The sequence below is a fragment of the Neolamprologus multifasciatus genome, chromosome 3, assembly GCF_963576455.1.
Source record: "Neolamprologus multifasciatus chromosome 3, fNeoMul1.2, whole genome shotgun sequence".
Lineage (NCBI taxonomy): Eukaryota > Metazoa > Chordata > Actinopteri > Cichliformes > Cichlidae > Neolamprologus > Neolamprologus multifasciatus.
The window spans coordinates 41,682,526-41,703,036 of NC_140441.1; the positions used below are offsets into that span (position 1 = coordinate 41,682,526).

General features: G+C 38.6%; 1 protein-coding gene and 1 long non-coding RNA gene across 2 annotated transcripts in view; one reads left to right on the forward strand and one right to left on the reverse strand.

Moving 5' to 3' along the window:
- LOC146523247 (uncharacterized) overlaps positions 1-20,511 on the reverse strand; it is a 339,030-nt gene that overhangs the window by 99,153 nt on the left and 219,366 nt on the right. The window lies entirely within an intron of this gene.
- On the forward strand, positions 1,458-3,930 carry LOC146523262 (uncharacterized). The gene is made up of 6 exons (XM_085143841.1): positions 1,458-1,844; positions 2,037-2,381; positions 2,472-2,507; positions 2,604-2,714; positions 2,821-2,849; positions 3,546-3,930. Exons 1-6 carry the CDS (start codon positions 1,799-1,801, stop codon positions 3,666-3,668), a joined length of 690 nt encoding a protein of 229 aa, XP_084999967.1. The 5' UTR covers positions 1,458-1,798; the 3' UTR covers positions 3,669-3,930.

The window sequence follows — 20,511 nt, forward strand, 5'->3', positions numbered from 1 at the left end:
AAGGTGACGCTGGGGCTGGAGCGTGAGCGCCTGAAACCACATGGAGGACTCCCAACTGAAGCGGCCGCATCTTGAGTGCCAGCGGAGCAACAGGTGGAGACTTCTGGCAGCTCCGGGGACCACCGAGAGCCATGGAAAATACGCCCGACGTCCGGGGTGAGCCATGGCTTCCAGCGGAGTTCCTCCTCCAGCTGAGCAAAGGCTGCTCGGCGTCGCTCCTGAAGTTCATTGTCTGCTGGGTCCATAGTATGGTCGTGATCTTCTGTCGTGTGAGGGCTGTGTGCAGGCAGGAGTGGTAGTAGGAGGACCCAAAGTGCAGACAGTCTGAACTGGCAAACAGACAGAACACACAGCAAGATGAGAGTAGATCACAACACGGACACAGAGAAACACAGGGCTTAAATACACAGAGGGAGCAATCAGGGAATGGGTAACACAGCTGGGGCAAATCAGGCCTAACGAGACAAAGGGAAGCAAAACCAGATACATCAACATCAGACATGGACCTTCAAAATAAAACAGGAAACATAACACAGACTGAACTAAAGACACATGCAGGCACTGCAACAGAGGGAACAGAGACATGGGACCAGGGCAGACACAGACACTGACTGGACACGGGGATATAGCAACTAAGGATTACACAGAGACATAAACCATAAGACATAACTCTAATGAAGAAACCAAAGAATAGAAATGCTAAATAATACAATAAACTCAAAACCCTGGGTCAACGACCCAGGCATCCTAACACCGAGTGTGAAATGGTGGGAATGAGAATCAGCATCTCCAAGTCTGATGCCATGGTCCTCAACCGGAAAAGGGTTGAGTGCCCACACCGGATAAGAGATGAGCTGTTGCCTCAAGTGGAAGAGTTCTCTGGATCTTGTCCACAAGTGAGGAGAGAGGGGAAATCAACGGATAGATAGGTGCTACGGCTGCAGTGACACAGATGCTGTACTGGTCAGTTGTGGTGATAAGAGAGCTGAGCGCAAGAGTGAAGCTCTCAATTTACTGGTTACTGGTTTACCGATCTACATCCCTACATCTTTAAAGTCATTAACTAAGTCATGTTTCTTAGAAAATACTTTTGGTTTTAGTTTTTTCTTGTACTAAATGATGATAGTATTGAGACAAAGTATGGTGTAAATCATTTATCATAACTTTGTTTTTATTTGGCCTTTATTACTTGGTAGTTTGACTCTGCACTTTCAACACAAGTTAAAACAAAGACTTATCAAGGGTGGATCTTGCTGCTATATCATCTTAAATTGGTCATGTGATTTGCATGCATCGTTTGTCAACTTTGCAGGGTTATCTGCATAATTCTGATTGCAAAAGCTGACAGAAAGTATGGGAAAACAACTACAGGGTTAAACAGCCTAACCCTAACCCTTTAAGATATATAAAATTAGCTTTAACTTAGGTCTACTGAATGCAAACATCATATGTGAAAAGTATATTAAATTTTAAAAACTATTGATCCCCATTTTTGTTTTCCTTTATATGCTTCACCAGGTCTTAAGGGACTAAAATAGGATACTTGATCAAAAACAGATATAACACTGGATCCTAGGAGTGTGAATATCCTAGCACAAAATAAGAAATAAACAAACAAATAAACAAACTACTTTAATGTTGTTTGATATTAGCCAGTGCTAAAAGATATGTAAATGCATTGCATTGCTTTGGCAGGTCATTGGCAAGATGACAAACTAAAATCACCCCGCCCCTCTAAACCCCTTTATAAAAGCTGTGTGGTTCACTGCTGTCCGAGCAGTGAAGGATTAAACACACGATGAGGAGCTTTGTCTTGATAACAGCTTTGATTTTCTGCAGCCTCAGTAAGTATTGAGATTACATTACTACTCCGACCTTAAAAAAAGTAATGGAACGAGGAGCCCAACATATTTTAAATTTGAGTTTAGAAAGCAGTGACGTAATTAAATCAAATGAAAAGTTGTTGCCCTGTTACAGCGTCTGTTGTACCATACATTTTGAGTTGAATCTCATTTTGTCTTTGTTGTTTGATTCAGGATGGATCTTTGTCTCGGGCTCTGAAGTTCACACTGTGACGGTCCAGCCTGGTGAAGACGTCACACTGCAGTGCTCCAACATTTCCAGAAGTCAAACCCATACAGAGTGGTTCAGAGTGATCAACACGACTAAAACGAGCTGCATCTCCTCTATGTTTGGGTCTCATGGCCAAGTTTCTTTCTGTGATGGATTTCAAAATGGAAAATTCAATATGAGTTCGAATGTCACTTCTGTCTTTCTTAAAATCACGCAAGTGGGTTTATCTGATGTTGGGCTGTATTTCTGTGGATTTTACATGGATGTGCATATTATTATTTCCAATGCAGTAGAGTTAAGATTTAAAGGTAAGTTTCCTTAGTAGCAGAACAACATGATGAGACTTTCAATGAGAACTGGAAGTCACAAAGTATTATAATACCCATGTTTCTTTACAGGTGGTGAAACGAATGATGAAGAATTTAAGGCTGAAAGTAAGATTATTTCTCTCAGCGTCTGTAAGCATTTTGATTGTTGTTGAGCTCAGACTTCACCCAGACTGAAATATTCCACTCCAATTATGTTTGTAGAAGAGCCTGAAAGAGGCATAAACCTGATGAGCATCGTGCTGGGTAGTCTGACTGGTTTACTTACCATGGTGGTCATTGTTCTGGTTCTAAAAGTCAGGCACCTACAAACAGGTAGACTTGGCTGTAAATGTTTCACCTGCCATAGTAAACTGAAACAAGAAGATAAAAAATATGTTTGTGAAAATTAACTCATCTCAATTTTCTATTCGCTGTTTAGCTACGGAACCTAGGGGTGAAGAACACAAGGTAAATGTGTTTTTACTCATATTGTGTGAACTGAATTTAAAAAGATGCATTTAAACATGTAATTGTTCTATGACTAATATCAACCTATGGCATCCACATGTTATTCAAGCGAGAAAGCAGTCTTTTCTCCTCATTAACTGCAGTAATCTGTATCTGACAGACATTTTTAAAAGTAAAACAAAATCCCAGCAGAAAAAAAGCTTGATGATAGCTGCAAATAAGTAAGTTTAGTTTAAAAATTACACACAAAAATACAAGGAATACATAAACCATTATGATACACTGTCTGCGAAATTAGATTTCTAACACCAATTGTAACTTTAAAAGTTAGTGTAGAAAAACGTATAAATATATTATATTATTATTATTATTATAAATTATTCTTCGAAAGTATGTCTCAAAATAAATGTTCCTGGTTGGTTAGAAGTTACTTTGTTGGGGAGGATAAAAATGTCTGTTTCTGCTCTGCTGTTCTTTACATTAAAGCTAGTTGTGTGTAGTTTGTGAAATGCAGATGAAACCAGTAAAGCAGTTGCAAAACAGTGTTTTAAAGAAAATTAATGCAACCACTCTAAGACGTTAGAATCATTATTGATTCTTGTTTAATTCAACTAATAAAATCTTACTGAAATATATGTCATGTAACTCACAAATTGTGTTGTGTTCATCTGTTTAAAAAAGTATTTTAATTTCCAGAACATGAACTCAGATGATTTGAACTATGCAGCTCTGAGTTTCCAGACAAAAGCTAAAAGAAGCCGCAGGCCTGCGACACAGAGAGAACCGGAGCCTAACGTTGTGTATGCTGCCACACGATAGACTTGGAAAGAAGAATTAGTTCTTATTAATATAACCTGCTGATATATTTCTGTGTGTGTGTAGTGGGTGACATGAATCTTGGAAAAAAAATACAATTATGAATAAAATTTGCATTCAAGGTTGTTTTTTCTTCTAAATCCCTGCTTTGTGCCTCTTTGTTTTTCTTATTTTTTCACATGTTGTCTGAGAAGAAAAACGTAGACATGATAAAGAAGATTCAGAAATAACTGATTAATGCAATTTTCTCAGAGTCTAATGCTCTGGAGGAGACAGATAATAAGAAAAGCACAGTGTGGTGTGAGCAGAGCTGAGGTGAAAACCACAAAGGCTCTAAAATCAGAGCTCGTGGACGATATAAAAGCAACAGAATAATGATCGATCGATTCAAACTAGCTTTCTGTGTTTACATGTCTTAACTTTATCTTCAATGTCCTTTAAATTCCTTAGGCTGTCAAAGAAACTTACTGGGCAATAATAACAACGTCACTCAACATTTTATTACATGAGTTGCTTCAGTTTTATACAATCATAATGCCTATGGTTAGAGATTAAACACAGAACATATTTTGGCCATATTATGAACAAGTTTTTAATTTAAAAAGATATCTCAGTGTTCTCAGTGATGCTCTTTATCAATGATTAGTGTCATCACAATCCAAGTGTCAGGGTCATAAAATATCATTGAAATTCATGGACGAGTTGCTGAGACATCAGATCAACATAAATGAAAAGCACTGTGAAAATAGATTTAAAGTCAGGGCATCACCAGGTCTGAACTGGTAATGTGGCTTACTGGGCATTTTCATGGTGGGCCTACACACTTTTGGGCTGATGTACTGGCCGTACAAGCACTGACAGCAATCCATTCCTTCTTTTTCATTACTTACACTGGACAATGCCTAATCAAACCTCAGCTTACGCAGCTTCTAGAAGAAGTGATGAAAAGGTGGAGGTCAAAAGCTGACAGAAAACAATAAAAAGAAACTAAACTAAAAATAGATTCAGCAAAATGTACAAAATTAACCTGCATGTTAGCTGTCAGTGCGGCTAGTAGTACCAGCTACAGCTAGTAACCTGGCCTCACAGTGACAGTATGCTGCTGCTGTATTGAGAGAAATATGTCTCAAAAGGGTTGCAAATGTGCAACATATATAAGCTTTAAGAATGTGTACAATTATTTGTGTGCAACTTCTGAAGACTCCCAAGCACATGCTTGAATCCACCCACAAATACACAGCAATTTGGTTACACGTAAAACTATTTTACAAATGCGTATATCCAAATCGGAAAATAAATACTAATTTATGCACAATTTATTAAATTCAGCTTCATAAATCCAATAATTTTGACTTTCAGAAACCTTTCTGTGTGTATAAATTTCTAGGTTGAGGCGCTGTCACTTGGTGTTCACTCTTTCTGTGGTAGAGTATCACTTCCTGCCTTTTCCATCAAACGGTGATGTGCTGGGTAGCTTATCTGCGTAGCAGTGTAATCTTCATGTGCTTCAACCGTAGCATACTCGCTTCACTCGTAAATGTATAGTTACAGTATTCACCCACTGTGTCTTTAGGGTTTTGCTAGCCTAGCTTAGCTCATAGCCGACTAGCTAGCAGCATGGCCTCTTTACCGGTCTCTCCTGCACTTTCATGTGTCAGATGTTTAGTTACTCCTCAGCCTCTAAACGCTTTTCCCCACTCGGCGACACACTTGACTGAGATCAAACTTAGGTTTTTGACAATTCTGTTCTGAGACATGTGAAGCTAGAGACACCAGCAACCATAGTCAATTTTCTTCCAGGTGCCAGAGCAGGCGACATTGATTGAAATTTTGAAGGGAAAACCATTTCAGGTGACCACATCATGAAGCTCACTGAGGCAGGCCGAGGGTTTGCAATGCTGTCAACAAAGCAAAGGGTGGCTACTTTCAGCAATCTAAAATGTAAGACATATTTAGAGTTATTTATCAATCTTTGCTACATATATTTTGCATCATATATTCGATGTATGAAAGCAAAATCATTAAATGAGAAGGTGTGTCCAAACTTTTAACTTTTTTTGAGTGACCATGGTGGGCTGCCAGGACCAAAAATGCCAGGGCTGATTTTTTGTCCCAGTCCATCAACTAGTAATCACTCAGGTGATCAGCAAATAAATTACCACTACTCTTAATCTGATGCTGTTTAAAAGCTATCCTTAAATATTTTATTCAGCAAAAGAAAAGAAAATGAACTGGAGTGAGTACCACTCCTCTAAAAGCATGTCTAAGAGACCATGACATCTAACCCATTGTATCAGGTTTGTGGATGCTTTAACACCTCTATCTGTTGTGTGGAAGATGCATTCCCATTCCTGACAAAGGTGGAAAAAACACAGTATCATCATTCCACAAACCAGAAATTACAGGAAGTACAGAGTACAATAAAAGCCATCAAAGCTGAGAGGTTTCAAAAGCATCTGGTGAGTTCTCACTTTTGTAGGATTCAGTTGTATTAAATTGGATTAAACCCATAACTTTTGGCTTCGCCAAGCTTGGACTTGAGTTAAAAAATAGATAAAAAGGGAAATGCTGCATTGCTCTAAAAATAACTTTAAACAGGCGTTTATAAATGGGACAAAATAACCAGATAAAATCGGTCCTTTCAATAAGTCTGGACTAAACCTTTGGTATCTAATATAGCACACGTTGAAACCACAACTGTAGTCATTGCTGCCCTGAGAGAAACACAAAAGTTATTAAGCTCAGTTATTCCCACTTAACGTCTGAATAGTCCCTCTTCAGACAGTCTTTTCTGTCAGAAAATATAAACTGCAAACTCTGTCTCTGCCTCAGTGTTAGACCCTTATATGAAAACATGCTTAAAATTGCAGTGTTAAGGATTTGGTCTTTGTGTAACTACAATGCTGTATGAAGAACCATGTGAAAAACACTAAAACAGGTATGTGATTCTGTGGTCATGGAGTCACTATGAACTAAAAAAAAAGGTTTAGTAGTTGGCAGGTATGAATGTAAATTGTACTTTTTGTAATTCTTGTCTGTAACTTTTAAATGCTGCTGAATAATCAAGCCTGCTAATGTTAGCATTCATAACATAGCACTATCCACTCCTGTCTAAATGTTGTCACTTCTGGGGCAAAAATACCAGCATAATTAAAATGCTAATGTTAATGTTCAGAAGTTCTCTGTACTGAGCTAGACGCCTGTAAAGTTTCATGACTGTATCGCCCAGAAAACTATGTAAACCTACTTTTGCGTCCGTCAGACAAAATCAAATTTTACCTTAGATGTAGACACACACACACAGTTATATAATGTACCTTGGCTAAACTATGTACTAAGTTGAAACAAGTATGTAACCAGAACACACTTGTTTTACATGTAAAATTTAAGAAAGAGCTGAGTGTGCACCAGAAATGTGAAAATGTTGGTGCTTCACCAGGGACACATATCAGCCTCAACAAGAAAACTCCAAATAGAAACCATAGAAAACTGTACCCAATATAACATAATGATACTGCAGGTATTCTTTTCCATGTTATACCAGATGCTTAGGGACTAGAAAAGGATAATAGTTTAAAAGAATAAAAATGTCATAGGAGATATTCTCCAATCTCCATGTACAAAACCTTTATGTATCTATTGATAACAGATGAAACTTGACTACATGCAGATGCATTGCACACTACCGATAGGTCATTGGCAAGTTAAACAAAAACACCCCGCCCCTCTAAACCCCTTATATGAGCTGTGTGTTACAAACTATCCGATCAGTGGCAGATTTAATCACACAATGAGGAGCCTCATCTTTATAACAGCTTTGTTTCAATGCGGCATAAGTAAGTAGTGGTACCTTACTACTCTCTACTCCAAATTATGCAACAGCTAACCTTCCAGTATTTCAATTTGATTATTAGGACACCGCAAATTCATTAAAACAGTTTCACTGTTACAATATTCTGGTACTGCACTCTCTAGGATGAATCTTGTGTTTGTTTCAGGCTGGCGCTCTGTCTCTGGTTCTGAATTTCAGACTGTGGAGGTCCAGTCTGGTGAAGAAGTCACACTGCAGTGCTCCAACATTTCCAGAAGTTCAACACATACAGAGTGGTTCAGAGTGGTCAGCAGAGCTACGTTGAGCTGCATTGCCTCTATGTATGGCTCCAATGGACAAGCTTTATTCTGTGATGGATTTCAAAATGGAAAATTCAATATGACTTCCAACAACGTCACCGTCTTTCTTCAAATAAAGCCAGTGGATCTGTCTGATGCTGGCCTGTATTTCTGTGGATTTTTCATGGACTATCATATAATTATTTCCACTAGGGTAGAGTTGAGAATTCAAGGTGAGTTTTGGTTAAAAACCTTTCTCTGCAACTTTCGTGTTTCTCATCATGTAATGTGGAAACACAGTAACTACAAACAGCAAATTGTAAAATAATACAACAATCGTGGTCACAGGTGGTGAAACCAGTGAAGGAGAGGATTTTAAGACTGAAGGTGAGATTCTGTGATGAGTGGAAAGATTTTAATCTTCACTGTGCAGTACGTTCAGCATCTTGTAAAAATATATCTTAACCACACTTTTTAGAAGAGTCCAACAGAACGACCCAACCATTGAGCATCATCCTGGCTGGTCTGACTGGTTTACTCACTATGGTCGTCATTGTTCTGGTTTTAAAAATCAGTAAACCTCAAACAAGTAAATGTGGCTATGATTAGTTTCACCTTCTCTTGCTGCTGATCAACAAACCCAAAGCAAAGTACTGTGTTCCTAATAAACTAATTACAATTTCATATTTGGCCTTTAGGTCCACAACAGCAACCAGAGCAAAGCAGTGAGGTAAATGCATCTTTTCTCTCTATATATAAAATGTTTATGATTTAACAGAACCATTAGACATTTGATGACTCTATGAAAACCTCGACCTTCAAGCAAGAAAAAAGAACTCTAAACCATTTATTTTAATGAACAAAAATGAATTATTATAACAATATAACACTATTGATCCCAGCAGAGATATTGTGTAGTAGTTGTCACTTAAAACTGTCAAAGTTGTAAATTATAAAAGAATAAAGAAATTTTATTGTATTATATATAATCAATTAGTCGAAGATTATAAATGAAATGCAATAACAATAAAATGCTAGTTATAACTCTGTTCTTAGTTCTTCTGTTTTTAGAAAGCAGAAGCATTAGCATGAAGTTTGTCAAGTCGAAGAAGAAGAAAGGAAGAACTGTATGTCACAGTGATGGCTTGGGTCATTCCATCTCCACTCAATGGTTTTCTGTATATGATAATATGGTGACTCTATAGTCATTAATCTGAGTGTTACAGATTTGCATATGTAATGATGTTATGTATATCTGGTATTATTATTGAGATATTATAACTCCACCAACCTTTCATATTTTTAACAAACACAGCGTTCACCTAAATTCTTTGATATTTCAGAATATGAGTTCAAGCGATCTGAACTATGCAGCTCTAAGTTTCCAAAAAAAAAGCCAAAAGAAGCTGTGGACCTACCACACGAGACCTGGAGCCACATGTTATCTATGCTGCCACAAGATAGACTCACAGGATAGCCTTTGTCTGCCTGCCTGCAAAGAATTAAGAATAAATAAAGCATAAATAAAACTTGCATTTGGGCCATGTTTGGGTACTCCTTATTGTGTTTCTGTGTCTTTCTTATTTGTCAGACGTTTGTCTGAGTCGAAAAATGTAGACCATAGTGGTCTAAGAGACCACTGAAAGGAAGCAACATCACAGCGCCTGACAGTACAGCTGAGGTGAAAAGCTCCCGTGGGTGTGTGGGAGACATTTTAGGTACAGCTAGCTCTGAGCCATGTCGGCCTTTGGATGTGCCTCAATTTTCTGTGGCATTCTACAAGGTGCTGGAAACTTTCCTCAGAGATTTTGGTCCATATTAACATAAAAAGCATCACAAAATTGTTACAGATGTGCTGACTGCACATCTATATACAAATCTCCTGTTCCACCATATCCAGCAGTGCACAACTTGATTGGGATTTGGAGATGGAAGAAAGCATTAATGAACTCACTGGCATGTTTAACAAACTAGTTTGAGATGATCTGAGCTTTTTGTTGTAGAACATTATCCTGATGGAAGCAGCCATGAAAAGATAGGTGGACTGGACAAACTGAGATAAGCCGTAGTGTTCAAATGATACCCATTTTATACCAGGGTAAAATGGTAAATGGCCTGCATTTGTATAGCGCTTTACTCAGTCCCTAAGGACCCCAAAGCGCTTCACACTACATTCAGTCATTCACCCATTCATTCACATGCTGGCGATGGCAAGCTACATTGTAGCCACAGCTGCCCTGGGGCGCACTGACAGAGTCGAGGCTGCCAGACACTGGCGCCACCGTGCCTTCTGACCACAACCAGTAGGCAAAGATGGGGTTAGTATCTTGCCCAAGGATATTTGGCATGCAGCCAGGAGGCAGCCTGGGATTGAACCACCGACCTTCTGATTAGTGGCTGACCTGCTCTGCCACCTGAGCTACAGCCACCCACAGCCTGAATCCTTAAATAAGGCAGGACGCATTAATTCTTTCATGTTGTTTCTAACAAATTCGGACATTACTATCAAAATGTCATAACAGGAACCAAGATTCATTAGACTGGCAAACTTTTTCCAATATTCAGCTCAAGATACTGCTGCTTACGCATAAGGGAATGAGTAAGCAGCAGTGGGAAGGAGAAACTCTCTTTTAACACTAATAAACCTGTGTCGACCAGGCTCAGGGATCAGCCATCTGCCATGGTTAGAAAACAGGACAAAGACATGCTGTGGAGTAAAAATGACTAATGACTAGGGATGGGTCCATAAACGGTAGTAACCAGACCGAAAAGCAGTGCACATTTCGGTGCTTTTTTTCCTGAGCTGTGATACACTTTAGATTCTAGCCACGTTTCCGAGGATAGTAGGCGGGTCCAGGTACGTACGTTCTTTCAGAGCAGAGCTACAGATTAAAAATGCCCAAGGCGAAGCGGTCAAAAGTCTGGCTGTACTTCACTGCAAAATATGCAAACTCAGCAGCCTGCAACAAGTGCTTTAAGCTGATAATGTGATACTGTCAAAGGAGGTAACACCTCAAATCCGATGAAACACCTGGCGACGCATAGCATTTTTTTTAAAAGCCGAGAAATGCGCCGTATTTGATAGCTTGCTGCGAGACCTCACACCGTGCACATCTACTGCAGGTGTGGTGCCTGTTATCGGAGCCGGAGTTAGCAACATCCCCCAAAAACCCGAAGAGGAGAGTCCTGGCCCCTAGCCCTGCCAGTGTAGCAGAAATGATGAGGATGATGGCAGCAGCAGCCGTTCTTCTCTGCGTGAGTAGCTTAATGTTGCTTGTGTGTAATTTACGTTGAGTAGGCTAACCACGTTATTACATTAATGCATGTAAGGTGAACTAGCAAACACCGTCGTAGTTACATGCAGCTGTCTTCTTGTTTGATGGCAGATACTCCCTTCACCCTGGCCAAAAAGGCTAAAATGACCAAAGAAAAAGTGGAAAACAGTTAAACATGAGAGGTTTTTGGACAAAGTTTGTGTTTTTTCCATTGTTTAAGCACTGCTTCCAGCCAAGAATGATACCATATATGCCCCATAGCTGCAGAAAAGGCTAACATTGTTATCTTTTTACAAAAAACCTGCTGAACATGAGAGGTTTTTGGACCAATTTTGTGTATTCCATTCTTTAAGCACCGGTTCGAGCACCGTTTAAGCACCGGCACCGTTTCAAAAGTACCAGTTTGGCACCGGTATCGGATAAAACCTAAATGATACCCATCCCTACTAATGACTAAATCCACAGTGATCTATAAGCCTATAGAAAGTGAACAAAAACACAAACATGCATCATGGGAAGCCTCCCCAGAAGTCTAGGCCTATTGCAACATAGCTAAATTGGAAATTCAGGGTAATCTGATAAATATATTAGGGGTGCAACAATACTCGTATCAGTATTGAACCGTTTGATACAGTGCTTTTGGTTCGGAGTCCCCCCCACCCCTCCAGCGACCCTCACAAGGATAAGAAGAAGAGGATGTATGAATGAAACTGATAAACCTCTCCATCCATCAGGCATGAGTCTGCCACCCTCACCTAGAGACATAAACTGAATGCTCTTGCAACAGTTTTCATCCACTCCTCAAAGACACATGATGCACCACATACCTGCCCCTCTCGTTCTCTCTGCAGACGACATAATATTGGAATGTTTATAACCAGATGTAACCACACATATTGTAAAGTGGCATAATGCACATTCAGGGAATGATGGAGAGAAAGGAACATAAATAACAAACAGATGATAAATAAAAACAGATGAAGCAAAATGATCAAGTATCAGTCAAACAAAAACACCCTCAAATTTGAAAACAGTGAAACTAGCCTCTACTCATGGTCAAAGTTACTCAGATCACCTTTGTTTATTTATCCTTCCGATGCAGGCAAGAAAAAGGCTTTCGTTTTAGCTGATAGAACATGCTGTCACCACAGTGGAAAATTACAGGGGGAGGAGCGTAAGACTACACAAGAACATCGTCAGGCAAGAAAGCTGCCCATACACACACCGACTGTGTCAGGATGTAATAGAGGACAATGAAAAATGAAAACACGTGATGAAGTTAAAATAAATGAAAATGAATACACATAAGATATTATTTAATTCAGTACTAAGAAACAGCTCTAGTGCAATCCCTGGCTGCATAATTTTCATTAGCCGTTGTGCTAAGTGTCATGACCAACACATAATTTTTCATCAAAGCATGCCAGATTGTTCTTTTAAAAAGTATATCTATATATATCTATATATATGTATATATAGATATATATATAGACATATGTGTGTGTGTCTGTGTGTGTGCGGCAAGGTGTTCCTGCGCAGTGTACCAGGGGCACGGAGAAAAGTTGTTGTACCATAGGCACGAGGAGTGTGTGTGTGTGTGTGTGTGTGTGTGTATGTGTGTGTAATTTCTCATTCTCAATGTTTTTTCTAAAATAGGTAAAACAAAAATCTGTAAATGTACAAAGGCTGGATTTATCTAGTCAAAAGCAAGTAGTTCAAGTTTCATTTCTTCTTCTTAAACTTCATGTGAACCTCTTTTGACTGTACTCAGACCACACTGTGCACTCTCTTCCTGTAAGGCGACGAGTATTTTGCTCACAACTCCCTCCCCCAAAGACTTTTTGACTCCCCCTATGAGTAACTTTGTATGCTCTTGTTTCATTAAGATAGAAACAAACAAACCAGCAGAAAAACGGACACAAAAATGTTATAATGACTTCACTAACATACATGTTTTACCCTCATGCACATAGAGAATCAACTAAATGTACAATCACATACACACTCATGGATGTCTGATCTCATCTGCTCTCAGAAGCTAAGTGGGGTTAGCTTAATGAAGTATATATATATTAGCGGTGCAACGATACACAAAATTCATGGTTCGGTTCGATACTTTGGTGTCACGGTTCGATATTTTTACGATACAAAAAAATGTTCATGCCTTTTTAATTTATCATTTATTAAAATTATAAATATATATTTTAACTCAAAAGTACAGTTTTTAAATTTAATGTTGCTGAAGCAACAAAATTATTAAAAAATAAAATCCGACACACTGTTTTATGACACACTCTATGCTGCTTTGCAATCTCCCTCATTCCCCGCCGTGTGTTCTACCTGCATGCTTATCTGTTTAGTTAGTTTTTGTATTTCTGGTTTTTAGCAATAAAGCTGCATTCTGAGCCTCCGTGAGTCTGTTTTGGGTCCTATCTTGCCTGCTTCACACAGCCAGTTCACGACACTTCGATACCGTATCTATCAATTGTGTCCAGAAAAAAAATATGTATCAAACATCACATTTAGTGTAAGTGTACACAGAGATGTAGACATTGTAGCTGGTAAACACCATCATGACACCTGTTATCACTGACTGTGGCTTCAAATTAATGTAAAGAACAAATGTCACAGTTAAAAATGAACCAGACTAATGTGTTTTTAGCATTTTCTTCATTAGGCTGTGGCACTGTGTCAAATCTCAACACACTGAGTAACCTCATGTATCATGGTTAAACTTTTCCAGCTCAAATGTGCAGCTAGTATGTTAAAGTAGTGCTACAGTATATCTAGTGGTGCAGTGTTGCTACTGTTGCCTCATAGCAGTGAGGTTTGATTCGCCTGCCTTGACTGGGCTACTTCTGCATATGAAAGCGTGATCAGACTCTACCTAGCCTCTTGACCACCCTACATTTTTTGAAGCCAAGCCCAGAATGATCTCTCACATGCTATCAGACTGTCACAGTCGAGAATAAGGAAAGTAATGACTGTGGTTGTTTTTGTATGTGACTGTAAATGTTTTCACCTACAGAATGTGGGCTCTGTTTACTCTGCAGTGTTGAGACTCCACCCACAAACACCCAGAAGCAGAAGGCCTGCAATAGAGACACAAGTGGAAACTCATGTTGTTTATGCTGCCAGTGCATAGAGCTGATTCTCTGTGTTCATGATGAGAAAGCATGTTTAGTGGTTAAGTTTTTTTACCCTGGACTAAACGTTTTTATGTTTGTTTTTTTCTGCCTTAATTTGTCTTCATATCAAATAAAAGAAGGGCATATAAAGTTTACTAATAGGGAGAGTCAAGTGTTGTTCAGTGGGAAGGACGCATGAGCGAGATACTGATCACTTGACAGGAAGAGACTTCACAGTGTGGTGAACTCACACGGCCTGTACAGTCAGTAATGGTTCACAGCAAAGTTTAAGAAGAGGCAGCGAATATTAAAGTACTGTCTTTTGACTAGATAACACTAACCTTTGTATTTTCACAGACTTTAGAAAAATATAATGATATGTTTTATAATGAAATGTAATTAAAACATTTTTTTCAATCCTGCAAGCTTTCATGAAAAACAGCGTATGAGAATCCTGCAACAGTTACCTCTTTAATGATGGAAACGATGAAATCACAGATTTAAAAGTACATTAGTTATACTAAAGTTACATCATCTAAATTTATTTTAACTTTTTTTTTTCATTTTCCTCTATTACAACCTGACACAGTCAGTGTGTATATCAACAGTTTTCTTGCCTGACCATATTCTTGAGCACATTCTGGCGCGCAACAGGTCTTGTGCACCTCCCCCTGTTATTTTCCACTGTGGTGACAGCGCTGTTTATCAGCCGAATTGAAAGCCACAGAAACGCTAGCCTTTAAAACCACACGCAACAAATACTGTGTTGTTTTCACACTTATTTCACTTCATTCTTTCTTTGCATGCATCAGAACAATGAATATAGTTGATCTAAGTGACTGTAACCATGAGCAGAGGTTGGATTCACTGTTTTCACATGCATTTACTGATAGGGTTACTGATAGGCTTACTAATAGTGTTACTGATAGGGTTACTGATAGGGTTACTGATAGGGGTAGGGGAAAAAAAGGGCTCTGAGAGAAAACTTCAGTGAGCAGCGCTTCCTTTTGTCAAAATGCCTCAAAATGCTAGGCTGACTTGAGGTGACAAAAATTCAACTCAGTTAAGCACTCATGTTCTCTGAATGTATGCTATGACTTTAACTTTCCTAAATGTTCTACTGTGGGAGGTGCCAGTGTGAAGGTGTGGCATTCTTATCTTAGGCTCCGCCCTTTATTCTGCTGCCACTGACATGCTCACTCCACTCAACTTCATGCATTGTACATAGAATGCACAGTTCCACATTCAGGTAGGCAGGAAGTGAAACACGATGACACTCTTCCTTTCTCCAGTGTAGTTATGAAGATAGATAGATAGATAGATAGATAGATAGATAGATAGATAGATAGATAGATAGATAGATAGATAGATAGATAGATAGATAGATATAGTCAGTCTTCAATTTAAGGCTATAGATGTACCCTTAAAAACCACCTATCATACACTAATCATAGCATGTAAAAACAAGGTAATTGTAGATCAGGAGGCAGGTCATCAACTCTTGAGAAGGTTCGTAATTCAATCCCTTGTTGTTCCAGTCTGCATGCCAAAGTATCCTTGGGCAAGATACTGAACCCCGCATTGATTCCCAATGTTTTACTGGAGCGTGAATATTGGATGGAAAACACTTAAGTGTAGAAAAAAGTGCTTGTGTAAATAGATACATGCAGTATAAAGCACTTTGATTGCTAAAGGAGAGTATATAAGTCTAGTGTGCTACTGAATCTGAACAAGAGTCTCTATCAGGAAGGTGCAGAAAGTTTGGCCATCAGCCTTCTGCATGAGAACCATTGCCATAAAAGCCAAAAAAGTGTGTGGTTAGTGAAGATGGTAGTGGAAGTAAACTGATCTTCCCTCAAGCTGTATCATCACACAGGTGCTTGAGAGTTTGTTGTGGACATCTTCAATGCACTTCACAAACCAAGATCTCTTTATGAGTTTTATTCATCTTTACAAAGACAACAAACAGCAATACAGACAGCATGACAGCAGTCTGAATGTGTTTTAACCAAGAGGGACCACAAGCCTTGAATATTTAGAGAGGCAAGTTATGTATCTGCCATGTTCACAGAACACATTCAGTACATGTGTGTGTGTGCAAAAGATATTCAGCAAGGAGCGGTCTTAAAATCTTCTTCTATTTTTGATAATTTATTGATTATATAAATATTTAGAGTTATATAAACATCAGGCTCAAAAATCCCCTACAGGTATGGGTAGATGTTACAATTACACAATGAAAATATGAATTAGCCAATATTTTATCACTAGTTAACCCTTGTAATGTCCTCGGGATTCCCATACACTTGTTTGCCATACACCTGGGGTCATTTTTGACCCGAGGACAACACAAAAATTTGCAGGTTTTGACAAAATCTTAAAGCGCTTAACTTTAGCTACCATTGCTATCTTTTTTTCGTTTTTCATTTACAGTGGGTGAAATTGAGTGTGTTTTGGACAATGTCTGAGCTGTAAATGCGAAGCATAGTGGACAGTGATTGTTACTGAAAGAAGATCTATATCTGGATTTATTAGACTTCATCACTTAGAACTGTTTCATCATTGCTTATTCAAATATGAAGGGAGGTTCAAAGAAAACTAACATCTTCTGATCATGTATGCTTATATGTGGAAAGGTATATATATATATATATATATATATATATATATATATATATATATATATATATATATATATATATATATATATATATATATATATATATATACTATCGGGTGCTGAAAACTGAAATCTTACAGGTTCCGAAACAGCAGGTTTCGTCACTCTCCGACCAAAATTCACTCAACCAGCGGCTAAAGAAGATCAAAACTATGCTTGAATTCGCTCTTACTTTTGCTGTTTGCTTCCACCATGATAAAATCACACTTCCTTCTCAGTGTACTTCAAGACCAGTTTCCCATTAAAAATGTCTATTTTCTGCATTATTCACTCGCTTACTAAGCACCAGTCTGCTGCCGTGTTCAGTGCTGTCGAGTGTCGACCGCTGTTTTTATTTTTTTTATTTTTTTTTCAAAAATGACCTCCAACAAGAAATCCTTATTTCTGCTGTTCAGTACTGAAGAAATTTAAACATATACCAAATTTCACCACAGCACTTTACAGAAAGGGCCAGAGTCACCTCTATTTTTTGAGACGACTGAGGTCCTTCAACATCTGCCAGAAAATGCTCAGGATTTTCTACGAGTCTGTTGTGGTCAGTGCGATCCTCTATGCTGTTTCATGCTGGGGGAGCAGGCTGAGGGTAGCAGATGCCAACAGACTCAATAAACTAATCCGTAAGGCCAGTAATGTTGTGGGGATGGAGCTGGACTCCCTCAAGGTGGTGTCGGAGAGGCGGATGTTGTCCAAAATAAAGACAATGTTGGATAACACCTCCCACCCACTCCATGACATACTGGTCAGTCACAGGAGCACGTTCAGTGAGAGACTGAGATTACCGAAAAGCACCACTGAACGACACAGTAAATCTTTCCTGCCTGTGGCCATCTCCCTGTACAATGCATCCACTTAACACACTGTTTACTGCTACAACTACACGTTTCTTTTTCAGCTATTTATTAATAAGTGACTATATATATATATATATATATATATATATATATATATATATATAAATATATATACATCCTCCACATCCTCTCGAGCTCTTCTCTGAGCCGTTGGTATTTCTCCAGCTTCTTGTGCTCCTTCTTCCTGATATTGCTGTCATTCGGAACCGCTACATCGATCACTACGGCCGTCTTCTTCTGTTTGTCTACCACCACTATGTCCGGTTGGTTAGCCACCACCATTTTGTCCATCTGTATCTGGAAGTCCCACAGGATCTTAGCTCGGTCATTCTCCACCACCCTTGGGGGCATTTCCCATTTTGACCTCGGGACTTCCAGGTTATACTCGGCACAGATGTTCCTGTACAGTATGCCGGCCACTTGGTTATGGCGTTCCATGTATGCCTTGCCTGCTAGCATCTTGCACCCTGCTGTTATGTGCTGGATTGTCTCTGGGGCATCTTTACACAGCCTGCACCTGGGGTCTTGCCTGGTGTGATAGACCCCAGCCTCTATGGATCTTGTACTCAGAGCTTGCTCTTGTGCTGCCATGATTAGTGCCTCTGTGCTATCTTTCAGTCCAGCTTTGTCCAGCCACTGGTAGGATTTCTTATATATATATATATATATATATATATATATACACATATATATATAAAGACGAACGTCTATTGTTTCTTCTCGGGTTGGGAAGAGCAGAGCGGCTTGGAGTAGCTGAAAAGACATTGTGTTATAAAGTGTTTTACAAACCGAAAATTACAGCTAACAGTTAGGTTTTTCTGTCTCAGTTCTGCTAGCCAAACCATGAAGAACCTCTTAATAAGACAGAGAGTGAAAGTGGACAGTATATCCTTAGTTTTGGGGTCGTCGTGTTATTGGTTCTATTATTAGTTAGCTAACATAAATAAAGTAAGTCTATTGACTGCAACCAACCAACTAAACATGTTTTGAAAACTTTGACTTTAAGCACTTATTTCTTAAATCCAGCTGCACAGACAGTGTTACATCTATGACAGTTTTTGAGAGTAGGGCTCTATGGTGTAAAATAGCCTTAATAAATGTGGTGTAAAGTGTCCACTTTAAATACATTAATCTGTTCTCCACAAACAAAGCACATGGTTTTGCCTCTGACTGAGTGAATAAATACTTAGCTCACACTGCAAATAAGAACTTATGACATGTTTCAGGACATCTCTCATAAATGTCTGTTCCAACGCATTTTCAGTAAAGCTGAAATTCAACAACAAATTCACTATGATGCCAAAGTACCACATTCTTGTTTCGTTTTAAATGTAAACCATTTTAGGGCCGAGAAGAGGACTGTGGGAGTTTCTGAGTTACTTTTTATGAATTTCTACCACACTTTGGTAACATTTGGAAACTTTGTAACTGGTTTTATAAACAGAAATGTATGCAAAAGCATTACATTGTATAGGCAGATCACTGGTAAGATAAAAAAAGAAAAATACACTCCGCCCCTCTGAACCCCTTTATATGAGTTGTGTTGTACAACATATCCATGCAGTTACAGGATTAAACACATGATGAGGAGCTTCGTCTTGAGCACAGCTTTATTTCTCTCCAGCCTCAGTAAGTACTGGCACCACAGTACTCTCAAATAATGGAATAAGTAAAGTCATTAAACAGATACAATGGATGTTGTTGTCCTGTAACACTGTAGGCTCAAACATGAACATTATGTTCTTTCATTCCAGGCTGGATCTCTGTTTCAGGTTTTGAGTTTCAGACTGTGGAGGTCCAACTTGATGAAGAAGTCACGTTGAAGTGCTCCAACATTTCGAGTCATCCAACACAGACAGACTGGTTCAAGGTTATCAACAGAACTAAGCCCAGCTGTATTGCTGCTATGTTTGGATCTCAGGGCAAAGCTTCATTCTGTGATGGATTTCGAAATGGAAAATTCAATATGAGTTCCAACAACACCTCTGTGTTTCTTAAAATCACACAAGTGGATTTATCTGATGTTGGGCTGTATTTCTGTGGATTTTATGTGAATAAGCATACAGTCATTTCCAATGCAGTTGAGTTAAGAATTCAAGGTAAGCTTGTAAGGAGGACTTTTGTCTTGTCATGCGTAATCCAAAATCAGCTCACAGACATAAAGGAAATCACAAAATATTATAATAGCCATGTTTCTTTACAGGCGGTGAAACCAATGAAGGAGAGGATTTTAAGACTGAAAGTAAAATTACTTTTCTGACACTTTTTTGTTTTTCATTGTGATCATTATTATTATTAATATTACGTGTAAATCAAACAGATTGAATTAAAGTGATGTTCTATTATAATCTCTTTTACAGAAGAGCCTGGTAATACACATGTGATGAGCATCGTCCTGAGTGGTGTGACTGGTTTACTCGCTGTGGTGGTCATTGTTCTGGTTCTAGAAATCTGGAAACTTCAAACAGGTAAAATTTGCTGTAATTGTTGTGCCTCCTCTTATAAGTTGATTTGAAATTCAAAGCAAAGTATGGTGGTATTAAAGAGCTAATCACATGTTTATATTTGCTCCTTATCTGCAGAACCTAAACCAGAGAGAAACAAGGTAAAAAAAAATGTCTTAAATTGTCTTAAATTAGAATTTATAAGCTTAATGTTATGAGTTGAAAACAAATATCCCAAATATTATCTGAATCAGGCAAAATGTTATTACTCACAGCAGGGAAACGTTTTAGTACTGTAACATCAGTAGGACTTATGTCATTAAAATTCTCCTCATTTCTTTTAGTTCACTGGATATGA